Raw genomic sequence first — 18,385 nt, 5'->3', positions numbered from 1 at the left:
GTCGAAAGTTCCTACACATAGATTTGTAAGCATTTCCTTTCACACTTGTCCGACTCGAGAATGTCAAATGATCGCGTAGCATTTTTCAACATTTTTCAAGTGATTGCAAATTGATTTATCTGCCCAGGCTTTTTGGCCATAATGCAAAGGCCGCAGCCTCGCGATGCCAGAAGCCAAAAATTGATTTTATTCGAATGGCTTGAGCATTTGCACAAATCTTTGGGCTGGGCCGCTCCACTGGTCCTCGCCAAATGGGCGCGAAATTTAATTTTATGGCAAATCAAGTTTGTCTTGCACATTGCACAAATATTTCATTTTGACACACAAGTATTTTGGCAAAAATAAAGAATCCAAAATGAATCCAAGAGCCGAGTGGAAAGCGATTTTCTGCATTTCGCCAATTCACAATGTTTACCATTGTTTATTTGTATTCTTAATTACCTGTTGTTTTGGCTTTGGCAGCCGCTTGCCTTTATTTTTTCCTTGGCTTTTATACTTGCTGCCTTTTTGGCCAACAATTATTTTTAGACTTTTGATGTCGACGACTTTAATGGCCGGCGGTAGCTAATAAAATCGCTTAGCACATGTTTCAAACATTTCTGTTTGATCCATAAATGAGCAATTAAAGCATATCATAACGCCATCAACCCAGCGATTGGAATGCAGCTGCCAGGGAATTAGCGGCTACTGGAGAGACATTTAATTAAATAGTCCCATCAAGGCCTTTTTGAATATGGAAATGCCGAGAATGTTCGGAAAATCTGCTCCCGAAAACGGTAAAAACTGGTATAGCCGGTTGAAATTGGTTTTTGGGTATGCCAGCCATTTGGTACTTGAATCTAATGAGAATTGGACTCCAGACACTTGAATACGTCTCTAAAATAATTAATGGACAACAAAATTGCAGTCAATATAAATGTACTTGTTTCACAGTAGCAATCAATCATCATTTTTTTATTTATTAGATAGATTTATAATACCATAGATATTATTATGTTATTTTCTTTTTAAGGGTCAACATTGTAAACTCAATTTACTTTAAGATTGGAGAAGTATTGGCCTAGGCCTTACTTGTTAATTACTTTATTAAGATATGTATTGTGATATACTCTCTAGATTTTAATTGGCATCCTCTTGTGCCGCCTCTTAATTAGCTCAACTACATTCCAGACCCAAATTGATGTTTTCCCTATAAGTAGTTTATGCCTTCTCCGCCAAATCAAATTAAACACCGACAGGCAAGAGTCACGTCCCCACCCACCAATTGCAATTCAGGATTCTGGGAAAGCTGCGACGTGCCAAGGGGAGACCACAGAACTAGGGTCTTGAATCCACAAGAACCACCTAAACCACATCAGCCACACCCCCTACCATACACACCCCCTACCATACACACACCCCCTCCAAAAACACACACACGCACACTCGCAACCGAAGGGCGGTTAGCCTAATTCGCATTTAAATGGCTCACAGTCTGTGGACAAGAAGGTTTGGCTAATGAGTCAGCATTCATGAGCCATGGGAAACACAAATATACATATATAATGGCTGCACCTCACCCATTTTATTTCATATTTATTTTTTTTTGGCCAGCAATTTGAGCTTAGAAAACAAAAATTAGCCTTCTATTGAAAAGTTGCGCCCTGCTGCGGTCCAACATGGCGTATACTCGATGCCCTTGTGGCCGAGCACTTGGAACTTGATTGCAGATGAAGAATTGCCGTTTTCGTTTTACTTATGGTTTACTGTCAGATTTTATAATGATTGATTCACCGACACTCCATACTTTGAGTTGATTAGGAACATTCCACTTTAAGTTGAACTCTAAGAATAAACTACTTAACTTTAACTTATTTAAAAAAGAAAATAATCTTCAATGTATATATTTAAAAAAATATTATGTGAAATTATTGAACTGTATAAAGACTGAGTCTGTAATGATGTACAAATTATGACATAGTTCAGTGCACATTGTTATTGGAGTACTTTAAATTATGGGTTTTCGAAGGCCTTGAAAAATGGCAGCCGCTGAAATGAAATCATAATGGAAATAAATCTCTCGACTTCGACTTGTTAGCACTAATTGTTTAACAATCATAACAAGTACTTTTAATTATCTTGATTATTACCTAACTGACGGATTTGTGTCATGGAACTCTGCTTGATTTTGCAGAACAGTTGCTATGTAGTTTAATAATTCATGTAAGTTTCTAAACAGTTCTGCTTAACTACAACATTAATGCGTTAGTTAAAAGATTTTGGATTCTTTTTTTTAAATTTAATTTTATAACTTTAATACTATCATAAAAAGTTTTAGATACCTTTTTATCAACACGATAGATTGCAATTTCTTCATTTTTTCTTCCAAGTGCAAGTTATTTTATAGACAAGAAAATTTACTACATGGTTTTGTTTACTTTAATGTTATTATAAGATAATATTACCTCCTTCATCACAGTTGATCCATTACGATCAAATGATATAATATTTAAAGAGTGCCGGCGCCTTCAAGATGAAAACATGAAATCCCAAACCCATTCTACACTCTCGCTCTCTTTTTTATCCAAGTCACTCTCCCGCTCTTCTGACAAGGTCGGCAACATGTTGCTGTGGGGGGTGGTTCGGTTCAGCCTGTTGGACTTTTCGCTGCTCAGTCTCAGTTCTGATTAGAACGTGCACGGGTGCGGTTCGCTGGCGTTCTGAAGGCGGTTTACAAGCGGTTTTCAGGCGGACGCGTTTTTCGCGCGTTTCCTTGCCAGCCGAAAAAGCGAGTGTGTGTTAATGTGAATTTTTTAAACATCATGTGCTGTTGGGAAATGTCTCCTCATATATATGCAAAAATATATAAATAAATAAATTTATTGATACAAATGATTAGGAAATATACAGCGGCAGCGAAACCAACACCCAGCAATTAGGTAGTGTACAAAAGTTTATCTGAAAATGAAGCGTTTAGTCAATGGAAAACTGAGCTATAAACAAATAATCAAAAATTATAAGTAAACAACATTTACTAAATAAATAAAACAAATGGCAGTGCTGTAAAAAGTTTCCGTACTGAGTAAAATAATTCCACGCATAATATCCAAAAGGAATATTTTGAAACCAAATTTTTGACCCAAACTGGATTAAATACCTAAACAAGTTTGTAAAGAAACCAAAAAATAGTGACCTGTCCAGTCAAATATTTTAATTGATATTTTATTTAAAAAGTTTAAATATTTAGGTTTTAAATTATAGAAACTTTATCAAAGATTTCATCTCATTTTAAAAACTACAACTAGTTCAACAAGCAAAAATACAACTCGACAAAATAAACATCGGACTTGGGGGACCGGCAAAGTGTTTACTCGCGATCTGCTTTCATATAATCAAGTGTAACTAATTGCCAAGCTCAATAGAAACTGAAATTAGCTAAAAATACAAAAATACGATGTGAGATCGCGAGCAAACGAATCTGAATGGTTAGCGACAGATCGAAGTATTATATATTCACAGCCCTCTCTCTATTTTTCTGCTCTGTTCGATAGTGCTAATCGCATCTGATTTCGGGTTTTCTATAAAATATATTTGTTTGTTTTCATTTGAATTTCGGTTTGCTGTTTATTAATTGAAAAATAAAGGCTGCAGCGGCAGCAACAACAAGTGTCCCCGAATTAAAATAAAAAAAATTAATGCTGCTTTCAACTTGGCAGCTGGCAGCGAAATTCTGCGTCAGTTCTGATCTTTATTGTAGCTCTTTCGTGTTTTTTTAGTGGTTTCTTTTTATTTGCAATTTTTTGTTCAACGGCCGAACGAGTTGATGATCGCCTATGTGTGGATGTTTGATGAAAAAAGTGATACAAAACATGTATGAGTTCGGTTGCGTATGTTGTTTCGCAAACAGCTGTGTTCAAATGAATGGAGCTTGTAAAATACTAAAAGAGCTTCCTCAAAAACTAACATTTGGGTGTAGATTGTAAACAAAAATTAATTCCCAAGTAAAAAGTGTTAGAAGATTATATACCATTGCGTAAAATCAAGTACTGAAACAAATAAAATGCTTATAACAAATTATTTGTACTGAATATTATTATTAGAATATAATTGTTGTTCATATCTAGTTGTTGAAAAATAGTAGCAAACGTGTTTTGATTTTTTAAAATTGTAGTGCTATAGTTTTGAACACAGCTGTTTATATTTTTTCTAGAGTTGACTTTGGCATTATTAGTATTTTTAGTTGCATATCTCTTAATAGGTTGGATTTGGGTAGGAATTTGTATTATTTATTTATTTAAATGGGGTAATTTATAATTTTTGACAAAATAAATTCCGTTCTTTAAAATGTCTGACAATAACGAATTAAGAAAGGAAATATCCCAGACAATTTATTAACAAATTAAATTTATTCACTTATGTTGTTAGTATCAACAGTGACCTTTGCCAATGTCCTTCTGTTTATGCCTCATAATTTCGATTTATTTTTAAATCCCAACCACATACTTAAAAACACCAAATGCCAAATGCCTTTGTCTTTAAATAAATCAAGTTATAAAAGTGTTGCCGCAGATTTGTTTTGGCTCACGGCTCCGCATTAATAAATTAACGCCCCCGCTCAGCGTTTCACATTTTTTCCAGCTCTTATTTTATCTTTATGGCAAAGAACCGAGTTAAGATTCTATAAAAAAAGTGTCACGCCGTGCGTATAAATAAGTGAAAATAAAAACCAAATCAAAGCCACTTGGCATATGCTGCTCCGATAACGAAATGAAGAAGCGACCTGGGCGGGGTTATTTTCGGGGTTTTGGGCAGGGCCATTATCAACTGGCGATAGCGCCGATAAAATACTTTTTAGAAGCCGGCACTAAGTCCAATGAGACAAATTGTATTTGAAATTCTTTGGCCAAGCCTATTTTATATTTTCATATCAAATTATAAAATGATTGACAGAACTACTTGAAAGCCAGTGAAATGTTTGGCTTATCGCAAGTGTTTAACTAGGAATGAGTAATAGCGCTGCCTAATAGGTATTCAAAATGAAGAATGAGTCACTATCCAGTGCGTTTCAAGATTCCTTGGGGAAATTTCTTATCTCTTAAACATTTTTTCGTAGTCTACATTTTAAAGACCTTATCTCCGTTCTTGCGAATAAATATAAATTATTATAGTAGGTATGTTCTATTTGGGGTTTTGGCTAATTTACAGCATTTACAGAGCCCACATTTTGCACGGGCCTCTGTTCAGCATACACTAGTCAACACAACACAACTTAGCAATTCTCATATTAAATTAATAAAGAACATTTAAACTAGAGTGTAAAAAAAATATATATATTTTAATGTAATGTGAAATTACAGAATTTTAAAATATTTCAGTTCAGGAAACATGTTGCCACGTGTTTTGTTCGTATGTTCTTCCTTTTTTTCACATTTCATCTGTGACTTTGTCAAGTTTAAAAAAATTTGTGAAAATTGCGTTTTTATTTACGTACACAAATGCAGTAGCAAATGTGTTTGTTGTTTTTTCCTCAGGTCACACAGCTTCTTATTTTCACCAGATCTCCGACACTATATAGTATTACCCGCATATATGTACCTACATGCATGAATATGCGAACGAAGCTTATTTATATTTATTTCTCGTTTGAATTTAATTAAATTTGCACATTTGTGTTAAATTTTCAACACATGTGTCTCCGTCCGTCTCTCGTTTTCGGTGTGTGTATGGGTGTCTATCTATGAGGGACTTTCTGTCAGTCGGCCGATCTGTCTATATGTCCGCCCGTCCGTGTTTGTGTGCCCCCTATGTGTCAACCTAGACGCCTAATCAAACAACAACAACAAAGGCTATATCAGCCAAATTCCAAACCCTACACAGAGAGAAAATTTCTACTAAGTTGATAAATTGCTGAAACTTATTTCAATAAATACTGAAAAACAGGGTGCATATTCATAATAAATTCAATACTCTTTGGGCACCACTTAGTCCTAAATATCTTATACAACAACATTTATATTGTATCTAACAACGATATTATTATATTTAAAATTTTTTTATTTTATTTTTTCTCAGTGTGCAGAGGGCCGACTCTGAAAAACATGTATAATGAACATGTGTAATGATGGGGAACAAGTGTAAAAACGAAAACAGAACAACAAACAAAATTAAGAATTGTAACAAATTCAAAATAAATGGGATTTATGAAAGCATTCTCAAGGGAATTTATTTTCAAACAGACTATATAAATAAAAAAGAATAGAACCTTTTTCGTTTTAATTAAGTGTAATTATAAGAAACAATGTCTCGGTGCAAGACTAATGTGAGAAAGTGTTTTCAACATGTGATAGGAAACGATTATAAGCTGTTATAATTGATTAATTACAAAGAGTAGTGGATCATTCACATTTAATTGAGATAAATACTACCAGCACTGGAAAACTAATTTATCAAACTAAATTAGTTTCCATAAAAGTGGCATAGTATTGTGAATGGTTTCCATAAATGGAAAGCAAAAAAAAAACATAAATTAAATTTGTCTTGTTTTTTCTTTACATTTTATTTATTCATATTTATACATTAAATAGTACATCCATAAAAAGGTTTTATAGTATTTATAAACAAATATAATAATGCTTTTTTAAATTTGTTGTACATTTTGAAGTATACTTTTAAAGATTAATATTTTTTGCGTCACTAAGGAGTGTTTTTTTTAGGTCGTGATTTCTTTAGGTTTTTTTATTCCAGCTATTTGCAGCTTGCTTACGTTGGGTGCAACTCGTTGACGTAAATAATTTGCAGCTTGAACCTTGTTGAAATATTGCCTAAACACATTTAAATTATTGCAATCAATTTCCGAGCGTCGCGAATTTGTCGAAAGTTCCTACACATAGATTTGTAAGCATTTCCTTTCACACTTGTCCGACTCGAGAATGTCAAATGATCGCGTAGCATTTTTCAACATTTTTCAAGTGATTGCAAATTGATTTATCTGCCCAGGCTTTTTGGCCATAATGCAAAGGCCGCAGCCTCGCGATGCCAGAAGCCAAAAATTGATTTTATTCGAATGGCTTGGCCATTTGCACAAATCTTTGGGCTGGGCCGCTCCACTGGTCCTCGCCAAATGGGCGCGAAATTTAATTTTATGGCAAATCAAGTTTGTCTTGCACATTGCACAAATATTTCATTTTGACACACAAGTATTTTGGCAAAAATAAAGAATCCAAAATGAATCCAAGAGCCGAGTGGAAAGCGATTTTCTGCATTTCGCCAATTCACAATGTTTACCATTGTTTATTTGTATTCTTAATTACCTGTTGTTTTGGCTTTGGCAGCCGCTTGCCTTTATTTTTTCCTTGGCTTTTATACTTGCTGCCTTTTTGGCCAACAATTATTTTTAGACTTTTGATGTCGACGACTTTAATGGCCGGCGGTAGCTAATAAAATCGCTTAGCACATGTTTCAAACATTTCTGTTTGATCCATAAATGAGCAATTAAAGCATATCATAACGCCATCAACCCAGCGATTGGAATGCAGCTGCCAGGGAATTAGCGGCTACTGGAGAGACATTTAATTAAATAGTCCCATCAAGGCCTTTTTGAATATGGAAATGCCGAGAATGTTCGGAAAATCTGCTCCCGAAAACGGTAAAAACTGGTATAGCCGGTTGAAATTGGTTTTTGGGTATGCCAGCCATTTGGTACTTGAATCTAATGAGAATTGGACTCCAGACACTTGAATACGTCTCTAAAATAATTAATGGACAACAAAATTGCAGTCAATATAAATGTACTTGTTTCACAGTAGCAATCAATCATCATTTTTTTATTTATTAGATAGATTTATAATACCATAGATATTATTATGTTATTTTCTTTTTAAGGGTCAACATTGTAAACTCAATTTACTTTAAGATTGGAGAAGTATTGGCCTAGGCCTTACTTGTTAATTACTTTATTAAGATATGTATTGTGATATACTCTCTAGATTTTAATTGGCATCCTCTTGTGCCGCCTCTTAATTAGCTCAACTACATTCCAGACCCAAATTGATGTTTTCCCTATAAGTAGTTTATGCCTTCTCCGCCAAATCAAATTAAACACCGACAGGCAAGAGTCACGTCCCCACCCACCAATTGCAATTCAGGATTCTGGGAAAGCTGCGACGTGCCAAGGGGAGACCACAGAACTAGGGTCTTGAATCCACAAGAACCACCTAAACCACATCAGCCACACCCCCTACCATACACACCCCCTACCATACACACCCCCTACCATACACACACCCCCTCCAAAAACACACACACGCACACTCGCAACCGAAGGGCGGTTAGCCTAATTCGCATTTAAATGGCTCACAGTCTGTGGACAAGAAGGTTTGGCTAATGAATCAGCATTCATGAGCCATGGGAAACACAAATATACATATATAATGGCTGCACCTCACCCATTTTATTTCATATTTATTTTTTTTTGGCCAGCAATTTGAGCTTAGAAAACAAAAATTAGCCTTCTATTGAAAAGTTGCGCCCTGCTGCGGTCCAACATGGCGTATACTCGATGCCCTTGTGGCCGAGCACTTGGAACTTGATTGCAGATGAAGAATGCAAGGACCTGCACTCCATCTAATTGCATTGAAACCGAAAGCCCCCGTATTGCCCCTCGTTTTTCGGCATTCAATTAGGAAAGTTTCCCTCGAGCCCCAAGTTTTGATTCACACTTTTGTTTCCTTCGTGTGGCTTCTCTTAAACGTTAATTTAATTTTTAGCTTGTTATTCGGACAACAGTTTTGGGGCCACTGACATAAAAGCAAGGCAAGCCAGCCACAAAATTTAGGGGAAACTTTTTGCTTACTAGGCCTTTAACACTCTTTCGGAAGTTTGCAACTCTAACTCAGTTTGGTTGAAAGTAATTTGATAAAGCTGGCCGGGAAATTAAATTAGCTTTAAATTGCTGGGTTTATCGCCCAGAAACAAACAGAAATAGATTTACCTTGGTTCAAAAGGACCTAGAAACTATTTACCCACTTAACATTGATATGAAAGTGTATTTTAAGTTTGGTGCCCCGAAAACACAAACTTTTTACTACACTTCCTATAAACATATGTTCATCTTTATGACCGTTCCAACAAATGTTTTAACACGGGTAAAATTGGGGATGTCCAGAGGATGATAAGAACATAAAACATAGAGATTGAGAAAGACCTTAAGGGTGTTAGGAATTAATTGGATTTTGTTGTTCATAAAACCAAACTAAATCGGTTGTTTTGAAAATAATAAGCGTTATAAAACGACAACTCACTGATGCTGTTAGTTAATTTTATAACCCTCTACCTGAAACCAGCACATATTTTGTGTACATTAATTCTTAATGGCTTCATCTTAAATGTGATATATATTATAAGCCAAGTTTGTCCAATTATATATAAATGATGACAAACGCACGAATACAATACCTTCCCTCACCACCGCCAAACCATCAAATGGAGGTGCTCAAGTTGAAATATGAGAGACACGCTGGGCATCAAAATCCCCAAAAGCGGCGGAAAGAAAACTTTTATCACCCCCAACTCGCCGAATCCCTTGAAGTGAAGTGGCGATGGCAATAAACACAGGCGTAATCATTAATCATGAGCGATCAAAGTCAAAGATACAAAAAACAGATACATATACGTATGAACACACACCAAGAAACCCACTGACACAGTAACATTTACACTCACGTTTATTCAATCAAGAGTACACCTAGAGAAAGTTCTTAAACTTTAAAGAATTTTTTCAAGAGACGGCATATATATAAAAAAATGTACAGGGGATTTTAGCGAGTATAAAACCATTAGCATCAGTGAGTTTTGAGTTCTTCAAGCTTTAGAAAATTAAAATATATTTTTGAAAGAGTGAAAATAATATTATATTTACTGGAATGACAACCGAAATTTCTTTCTGTGCACAATTGTTTGGGGAACAGTCGTCGTTTTTCTGGATGAATGGTTGGGGGCTACTTTAATCAATCTCAAACAGCAAACACAGCGCACTCATCGTTCAAAGAACACAAGGTTCTTTGGGCAAGTATTATTGTATATAAATGTTTATTGAGGAAAAAAAATATAATATAGCTGCGGGCTTGAATGGTAATATGGGGAATTTTTGTTTGGGTGATAAATGCCCGCGGATAGCAAACAGACGACGTCACATTTGCCAAATTTGAAATATTAACACACATTTTGTATTTTTATATACCTGAAGCGGACACCCCCGAGACATTTGTGCACTTTTAAAACTGCAATAAACGAAAAGCACACATAAAAACAAAAAAAATGGGGGGTGGTGGTGGAAATTTATGAGTTTCCGTTCTTCCCATTTCTGTTGCCTCAGAAATATGAAAGATGATAATTATGATAATAGGTTAAGTGCAAAAATTATGATAATTGGCCGACGAGAAAGCTACGCCCTCGGTTTCAGTGCATTTTCCAGAGAACGAGAGCGAAAAATCAGCAAGTGCGAATGAGATTGCTCATCCGCCACGTTCGCCGGCTAGCTATAAAAATATGGCAATGCAGATTTTCAAGGAAATGCACATTGCACAGCCATATTTATGGCTTATGGCTAAACTGCAGATAATTTATAAAATGTTTACTCAAGCAAATTAGATGCAGGGTGCTAAAGACGCTTGGGATAAGCATTTGGGCACAGTTTGTTTACTGAGTTGTAAAAGAAAATTTAAAAAAAAAGAATAGCTTTTCTGATAAAATGATATTATATTTACTTTTTACAAAAAAAAGGATTCAACCTTGAAAAATAAAAGTATTTTTTAAAATTTTTTTATTTTTTTTATTTCTTATCTATCTCTAAAGTAAGAAAATAATATAATGAACAGTAGAACCCAAATTTAATACCAAAAACTTAGCAAAAATGTGAAATATACATCAAAAAGTACTATCGAGTTGAAAAAACTGCAATTGAATATTTGCGAAAATCATAAACAAACTTGAACCTAATCTTTATATGAATTTAAGCAGCCTGCAAAACGTTCTGTTTATTTATTTCCATTTCCAACTGAAGCACCCCTCTGGGCAATGGTAGAGCGTAAACAAACCCCCTTTATAAAAAAGAAAACAAAAAGCGACGAACACACGAACCGGCGAGCAAAGCCAAACAAAACAATTCAAAAAAGAAATGAACCCATCCAAAACCTAGCGAAATGCGGCTGAACAACAATGGATCTCCGTATATTTATTTATGAGTAGTTTCAGCGAGTGCCCCCGCCACTTTGTGTGCTTCTCTGTTCTGGACAGAGGTCAAACGCGTGGTCGCCTTTCCCCAGTTGCCCCTTTGCAAATGCGAAATTCCACAAGTGTTCACAACAAAAGCGAGACTGAGGTGAAAATGACAATGAATTTAAGTTGGACTTGAGGCTTATCAGCGGCGCTATTATATGTTCCATCTGAGGTCTTTGAGCAAGGCCAAATTAGATGAGAATTTCTTGGAATCAAAGAAACAGACTCTTCAAAATAGAGCATTTTTAGGAAAACATAAAGTTCAACAAATGTGGAAATAATTTTGAAATATAAACAGAGATATATAAACAATATTTTTATTTTTTACTTTTTTTGTAAATATATGTACATTATTTGAAAAAATATATTTTTAAAGTGTTTTCTAAAATTTAGATATATTTGCTAGTACCCTTTCATGATCTTCTTACATCTGCAAAATAAATCATCCGTTTCCATGAACACAATTAAAAATGCAATAATAATAAATATACTTAGACTTTTGTTTGCCATTACTCTGCATTTGCATTATCATATTTGTAAGCGATTTCAATTGAAAGAAAACAGACATTAAACAGTTTACGATACATTTCTTTGAAAGTAAATTTACTTCAGCAGTCGATTCTTTGAATCTGGAGTTTATTTATGTTCGCCCCACTTCAAAAAAAACTGATACAATTTAACTTGCAACCGTAAACTCAGAAACAAAAACGTTGAGCAATTCTGAGTAGCAGAAAGTTTTACCAACTTGAATGAACAACGGTGGAGCCAAAGTGTAGTTAGTTCGGTAGCTAAACAAAGGCGGTAAAAACTTTCTCAATGGAAAAAGGGACAGGATGGTAGGAAAGTGTCGCATGTCGCATGCCTTAAGGATATGCGAGAACTTCAACTGAGTCGGCTTGACATACTGGCGTTTATTGCACAGTGCTCAAAAGACTAGCAGATGTATTTCCCTAAAAACATTACTCCCATTTTATCACCATCACTCTAGGATGAAACTAAAAAATATCATAATAAAATGTATAAATTAGGACACCACTAAAATATTTTATTTAAAAATAAACCACAATTTAATTGATTATTTTATAAAATTCAATTCTTTACTTTCCTCAAAGTGTAATGTTATCTTCACTGAGCCAAAGATAAAGTTACTTTTGTTGCGTTCTGAAGTGTGTTGGTTGGAAACTTTTCTAATTGCTGCATAGACACTTTTAAAGCGAAGCCCACAAAAGAAAAGCATATTTACATACAGATCCACATGCTACTCCTGCCAAGAGAAGCGACGTGGAAAAGCGTAAGGAAATGCTGGGTTTAGAAAACATTTAACAACATAAATTGAAACTAAATTCGAAGCTGTCACTTGTAGCTACTGCTTGCATCTTGAACTTCCTTTTGAGTTTTGCTACCTGCGATGTAAGAAATTGTTAAAAGAAAATCTTGCAAAATTTTAAATTACTTAGTATGGTAATTCAAAACATATTGGCAAAAATAGTAACCAGAAAAATAGTATTGCATTTAAAGATGCCCAAGTACTACAGTTAATTTATTAGGTATTCTGCACAAATAAATATGATAGAATTTTAAAGGTATTACCTTTAAAATATTATTAAAATTAAAATAATGAAACGAAAACAAATTATTTTTCGGAAGGATAGCCCTTGAACTAAACCAGTATTTTCGTTTTCCGTTCTGTTCCGCTTCGCTTTAGTTATTTCCCTCCATTTACGCCAGGAAGGAAGGAAGTCAGCAACAAGTGTTGGATCACCGGAAGCGGAAATCAGTGGGACCTTGGGCCAGGGTGAGGCAATCAGGACGCGCAGCTGGCGGCTGTAAGGAGTGCCACCCGATTCCCGCCAACCGCCACCGGTTTTCGCCATGGTAAATCACAATGCGGATTCTGCGAAAACGGAAAACGGCACGAATGCAACGAACCTGATTGTGAAAGCCGGCGGAAATGCAATCCAGACCAAGACGATGACGTCCTCGGCTGCCAGGATGACGGAGGCCCTTTCGGCATCTTTGGCCGATTTGAGCGAGCAGGAAAATGGAACCACGGGTGAGTGTGGAAATCCCTGTTAATCCCTGAATGGGAAAAGCATCTTCAAAATCAAATTAGTTTCACAAAGGGAGCATTTTGAATAATACGGTGGAACTTTCCAAGTAACGGAAATTACATTATTTCAATTTTATGTTTAATTCCGGAAAAACAATGTCTTAATACTAAGATATCTGAATTGCAACTATATAGTATACATTTTATAATTTTCCATCGTTTAGTATCGAATTGTAATTTTCAAAGCATTTCCTATAATTAATTAATTAATAATAATTAGGTATAAATTAATATTAAAAGTGAGGCTACTTATCTGTGTAATTATTGTTGAACTTTTAAAGAAAAAGTTCTATCTCAATTTATTAAAAATCTATCTGCTCTTTGATCTTTTGATTTTTTATTTAAAATTAATTAATTAACTAACATTTTTCATTGCTACTTTTTCGTTACGGTGACTTCTTGTCGTTAGGCAAAAAATATTTAACGAAAAACAAACTCATTTTGCACTGCTTTAAATTTGGATACGATGGTGTGACTTACCGAATGTCGCCTTTATTTAATTTTTGGCTTGGGTGTTGGTTGGTCTATTAAATGAGCCTCAGGCCCGGTTGCCATTCATCTTTTGGCCAGCTCAGGGCCATGTTCGCGGGTTGCCTTGGTTTGGTCTTTAAATTGAATTGCCCAACCCCGATTCCCCATCCGCCGCCCGTTTTATCCCCTAGCTGGCTGATGTAACCCCGTGCGCTACTTAATTTGGGCTTGTCACGATAACATCAGGCTCTCCCCTTATTTCCACTTACAATTTCCACCGACGGCTGCTTTCTTTGGCCCATTGCGCGTTTGTTGTTTTAATTAAATTTACCCCACTCTGGGCACAGTTCATAATGATAACCCAAATAATGATGACAAAACAGTTACTTTAACTAGTAGTTTTTGATTAGCTGGAGTTCGTTGAGTGGGTTCAGTTAAGAAGTCAAAAGTCAAAGAGTCTTTTGGAATATGTATTTCTGTTTTATGGACTGGAATTATGCTTATGAACTAATTCTAGCATTGCTAGCGACGAAAATTACCGAAAGAAGTATTACTAAGCCATGTTTAAATTTTATTTTCCCCGCTCCACTTATCGTCCTGTGGCAGAAACAATGACACTGTTTGTGGCATATATCTTTATCACCGAAATACTTTTCATTAACTAGTATTCCACATCCCAAATCTGAGTTCCAGAAGCAGCAAAATTCTTTGATAGGATCTATTATGAAAATGGTCAAAGATGCTCATTAAATAGCAGGTTATTGCAATAACGACTTACACTTTATGTCGAAATAACGTGGCATGCATTTGGGGTACGGACTTTCAATTTGACATTTGTTTCTTATAACTGAATTCTTATCATCTGGATGGCAATGGAATCCAGCACCGGCACTGTAAATTACCCCCGAGCAATTTCCACAACCGTATGAATCACTAATTGGCGCTAGCGTATTCCAGAAAAAGGACTACAATTAGTCCTTCAATTACTTAAATTATAAGTACTTACTATGATTATGATTGAGGTGATTATTATAACTATCAGTCTGCGAAGTAACTATATGGATGTGGTGTGAGAAGAAAGATAGAAGCAGCAATAACATTTTCCGTAAAGCAATTTCAATGTAGTTTTTATATATTGACAGCTGTGTCGCTGTCAACTTGGGTAACTTGTCAATGATTTCAAAATGAATAGTTTTAGTATCATTTTGAGCTTGAACATTCCATATTTCAATTTCAACATGATCCTAGAACTGTTCATGGTGATAACCCTAATTGAAACAGAAAATGTAGAGCCAGAAGTACGATTGAGATATTTTCTGAATTCGGATCCCTAGCGCTATTGTCATCATCAATATCATCGACCTGTTGATACTCGCAAAGGTCCCGACATCGATTGCAGCTTTTCGAAATTTCATCTGGTGATGTATCCCCAACAAGTGCCGTGCAACCCAAATCCGGTGACCAGAAGCAGCAGTACTTTTTTATATCTCCTAAAATTTGGGAATCTAAATGTTTTCCAGAAGATGTATTTTCCATTGCCGACTTACGAGTTAGCTCATATTGCCTGGGAACGCATTCCGGGTACTCATATTCAGTTGATCCGAATCTGGTTCTAACAGCAGTGCCGTCTTCATAATGACACTGATAACCTGTTCTATTGCCGTGGTTAATATATGTCATCGAACAGCCTTCACAACCTGGAATATTGGTTGTTGCTTTCTTGGAGAGAATTAGGTAAAGCCATAACTGACTACAAAAAGATAGAATGTGCATACTTATATTTCCAGGATTATCTCCCTGCACTGAAATTAAAAATAAAAAAAGTATCAACATTCTTAGTGAAGTTTCTTTTGTTCATTTTGAGAGATATAACTTTAGGTCCGAAAGGAAGTATCTTAATACTATTATTATCAGAAAGAATAATTAAGGAAACTTTTTGGTTTAACTAATTTGTTTTCTATCTTTGTTACTAAACTAGACTTATAATACCATTGCAAAAAAATCGAACGACTAAAGGATTTCCGAAAACATATAAGAGTTCTTTGGGTTCATAAACTTCTCCACAGTACAGACAGGACCAGCGCATTGAGGTATCCATATGGCAGCACCTTTTTATTTCCGCTCGTATCAACATCAAAGTTATGCTTCGTCCCGTAGCAAAACCTTCCACAGGTAGTGCAGAAAGTTTGCTTTTTATCGTAGTGCTGTCTACCGATAAGTGCCGAACATCCCAAGATTGGCGACCAAAAGCAGCAATAGTGGTTTACTTCACCTGTTATCGGATGACGAGAGCTGCAAACCAATATAATATTTTTCATTGTATTCATGTAGACTCACGAGTTAAAGTGAACTCATTTGGCATGCATTCTGGATGTTTATTTTCCAATTTTTGAAAATTTTCTTCAATTGCTAGGTCATCGTCGAAATGGCAAGTGAAACCAACATTGGCTCGAAAGTTTTTTATATCTGAACAATTCGCGCACATAGGAAAATTTATTCCCAAAATGGCTTTTAGACGAAATTTAAAATGGTAGAATTTGGATATAAAATACTTTATACATTTACCTGTCTTATATGGATGCCAATCTTTTGGAATAGCGCCCTCGACACCCAATGCAATGCAAAGTATTATTACAAGAAATTTCATTTTTTTTCGAATAACTGGATAGATAATTTTTTAAAAAGTTTGTCCCTGCCTACTTAACGAACATATTTTTCCGCAAAATGTCAATACATTTTTTTAACATGTAGAATTTTATTTTAATTAATCGAAAATTAGTTGATTGTAAGCCCGTTTTTAGGTTTCTGAATTATTAAGTGGTACATAGGTCCAAGATTATATAAATATCAATAATATTGGCAACCCCGAATGATGGTTCCTAGTGCAGAAAGTAAAATAGAAGTGCTTCGTCGTTTTATTCCGAATACATAAACAAACTTGCTTGATATTATTCTTAGTCATTTTGGTCATTTGATCTTATCCACAGTCCGAACAAAGAAAGCGGAACTAAATATCCATATTCCGAGATCTTATTACTTCCGTTCGATTCAAGATTACTTTTTAGTCCGGCGCAAGATAGTGAACAAGCCTCGCAAGATTCGATGTCTTCATCGAAGACTTGCCTACCGATTAACATTGAACAACCCACATCCGGTGACCAAAAGCAGCAGTAATTATCTATTTTACCTATTCTTGGATGTAAGCGATGCTAACCGATGTTTAATTTGTAATTTTAGACTCACGATTAACCATGAATTTCTTGGGTACGCATTCTGAATGATTTTGTTTAGCTCCAGACCTATTTTCAACAACTCCCCCATCTTGGTAATGGCAATAGAATCCAGGAGTGCCATGCACGTTTATTATATGGGAACAATTTTTACAAATAGGAAACTGTATGTGGCCATGAGCTGCGCAAAAAAATAAATAAATACATATAAAAATTAAATATTTCAGTCATTTACCTAAAGAGTAACTCTCTCTATGCTCTTTTTTATATCTCTGGTCTAATGGGGTGGTACCTTTGAGAAGTAAACAAATGAATAGGATTTCCAACAACAATTTTATTTTATTCATTTTTTTTTTTAATTTTTGACTTGTTGCCCTCTACCTACTTGATAAACTTAGAGAAATTATGATGAATAGTTCTCCGCTTACTTTATCATGTAAAGAACCATAGTTCGCCAGTACTTTTTTTTAAATTAAACATAAAATAGTAGTTTAAAAAATAAATATGATAGAATAAAATAAATTCCAGGAATCCTTATAATCTTTTTATTGAGGGTATTCTTTTGGGAAACATCTTAAATTTGTGCTAAACTTTTTGATTTTCATCATTGCGCTGTTGCCTTCTAAGGAAATAATATGATGTTACAATGTAAAGAAAATACATCATTATCACTATTAAAAAAGATCTACGATTAAAATCAACGAGCCTAGATGGTATTTTAAATATTACCGCAAATTAGGACCACAAATATCCACAATACAATACTGTACGTAAGACTATAGTTTGCATAGGTATTTGTTCCCAAAGCACAGGATACCGAGGTATAAATAATCACGTAAATCACGTAAGCCGCCTCGATTATTGTGTAAATCAAAATAGAGATGAGAGCTCTCTGCTAAATGTACAATCAGTTAAAAAACGTCTATTCAAATATGTTATTTCTTTGCACTTACCACCAGAACAGAATATGATAAACACATAGCGGACACCAAATGTAACACTCCCCAAAGAACATTCAACCAGTCTAAAATCCGAAATTGAAAGGTTTTCTTTAAAAATGATATGAATATTTTGTATTTTACCTGATGCATAAGCAACACCAATCTCCTGTACTCCTGCAAAATATAACTTTATAATAAAAACCTGCAAAAAATTATCTTTCAATGTTTCTTTATCGTTACTTACTGAAGAATTCAACCAGGTGTACGATACACAAACAAAAGGTAACAAATGATATGATTGCGAAGCCAATTTGAAAGCTTATACAACAGCAAAACTTTTGCGCTCTCCACATTATTTTAAATTTTTTCCATCTACATTT

The 18,385-nt window shown here is 35.0% G+C and overlaps 2 protein-coding genes across 9 annotated transcripts in view; one reads left to right on the top strand and one right to left on the bottom strand.

The window, feature by feature from the left end:
- The first annotated feature begins 2,680 nt into the window (after positions 1-2,680).
- Positions 2,681-18,385, top strand: part of Ac76E (adenylate cyclase type 2 Ac76E) — a 43,285-nt gene continuing 27,580 nt past the window's right edge. For 2 of the 3 annotated variants that reach the window (XM_036814605.3, XM_036814604.3), the window contains exons 1-2: positions 2,686-2,918; positions 12,959-13,306. In XM_036814605.3, coding sequence (XP_036670500.3) covers positions 13,126-13,306 — 181 coding nt within the window. In that variant the 5' untranslated portion in view covers positions 2,686-2,918; positions 12,959-13,125. Of the gene's footprint in view, positions 2,919-12,958; positions 13,307-18,385 lie in introns of all 3 variants that reach the window. The other variant, XM_065865101.2, reaches the window with a different exon arrangement.
- Positions 14,930-18,383, bottom strand: LOC108005524 (uncharacterized). 6 transcript variants are annotated; one of them, XM_070996658.1, is made up of 7 exons: positions 18,018-18,074; positions 17,300-17,356; positions 17,078-17,245; positions 16,400-17,021; positions 15,610-15,636; positions 15,382-15,549; positions 14,930-15,324 (listed from the first exon to the last, which is right to left on the bottom strand). In XM_070996658.1, exons 4-7 carry the CDS (start codon positions 16,479-16,481, stop codon positions 15,089-15,091), a joined length of 513 nt encoding a protein of 170 aa, XP_070852759.1. In that variant the 5' UTR covers positions 16,482-17,021; positions 17,078-17,245; positions 17,300-17,356; positions 18,018-18,074; the 3' UTR covers positions 14,930-15,088. The 6 variants fall into 6 exon arrangements, 4 of the variants coding, with proteins under 4 accessions (XP_070852759.1, XP_070852757.1, XP_070852758.1 ...); XM_070996656.1 differs by lacking the exon at positions 16,400-17,021 and adding an exon at positions 18,250-18,383 and having other exon boundaries at positions 15,074-15,324; positions 18,018-18,179; XM_070996657.1 differs by lacking the exons at positions 14,930-15,324; positions 16,400-17,021 and adding an exon at positions 18,250-18,383 and having other exon boundaries at positions 15,414-15,553; positions 18,018-18,179.

The sequence above is a fragment of the Drosophila suzukii genome, chromosome 3 (genome assembly GCF_043229965.1).
Source record: "Drosophila suzukii chromosome 3, CBGP_Dsuzu_IsoJpt1.0, whole genome shotgun sequence".
NCBI classification, from domain to species: domain Eukaryota; kingdom Metazoa; phylum Arthropoda; class Insecta; order Diptera; family Drosophilidae; genus Drosophila; species Drosophila suzukii.
Note: the sequence above shows the minus strand (reverse complement) of the source record. Positions and strands in the feature narration are given on the sequence as shown.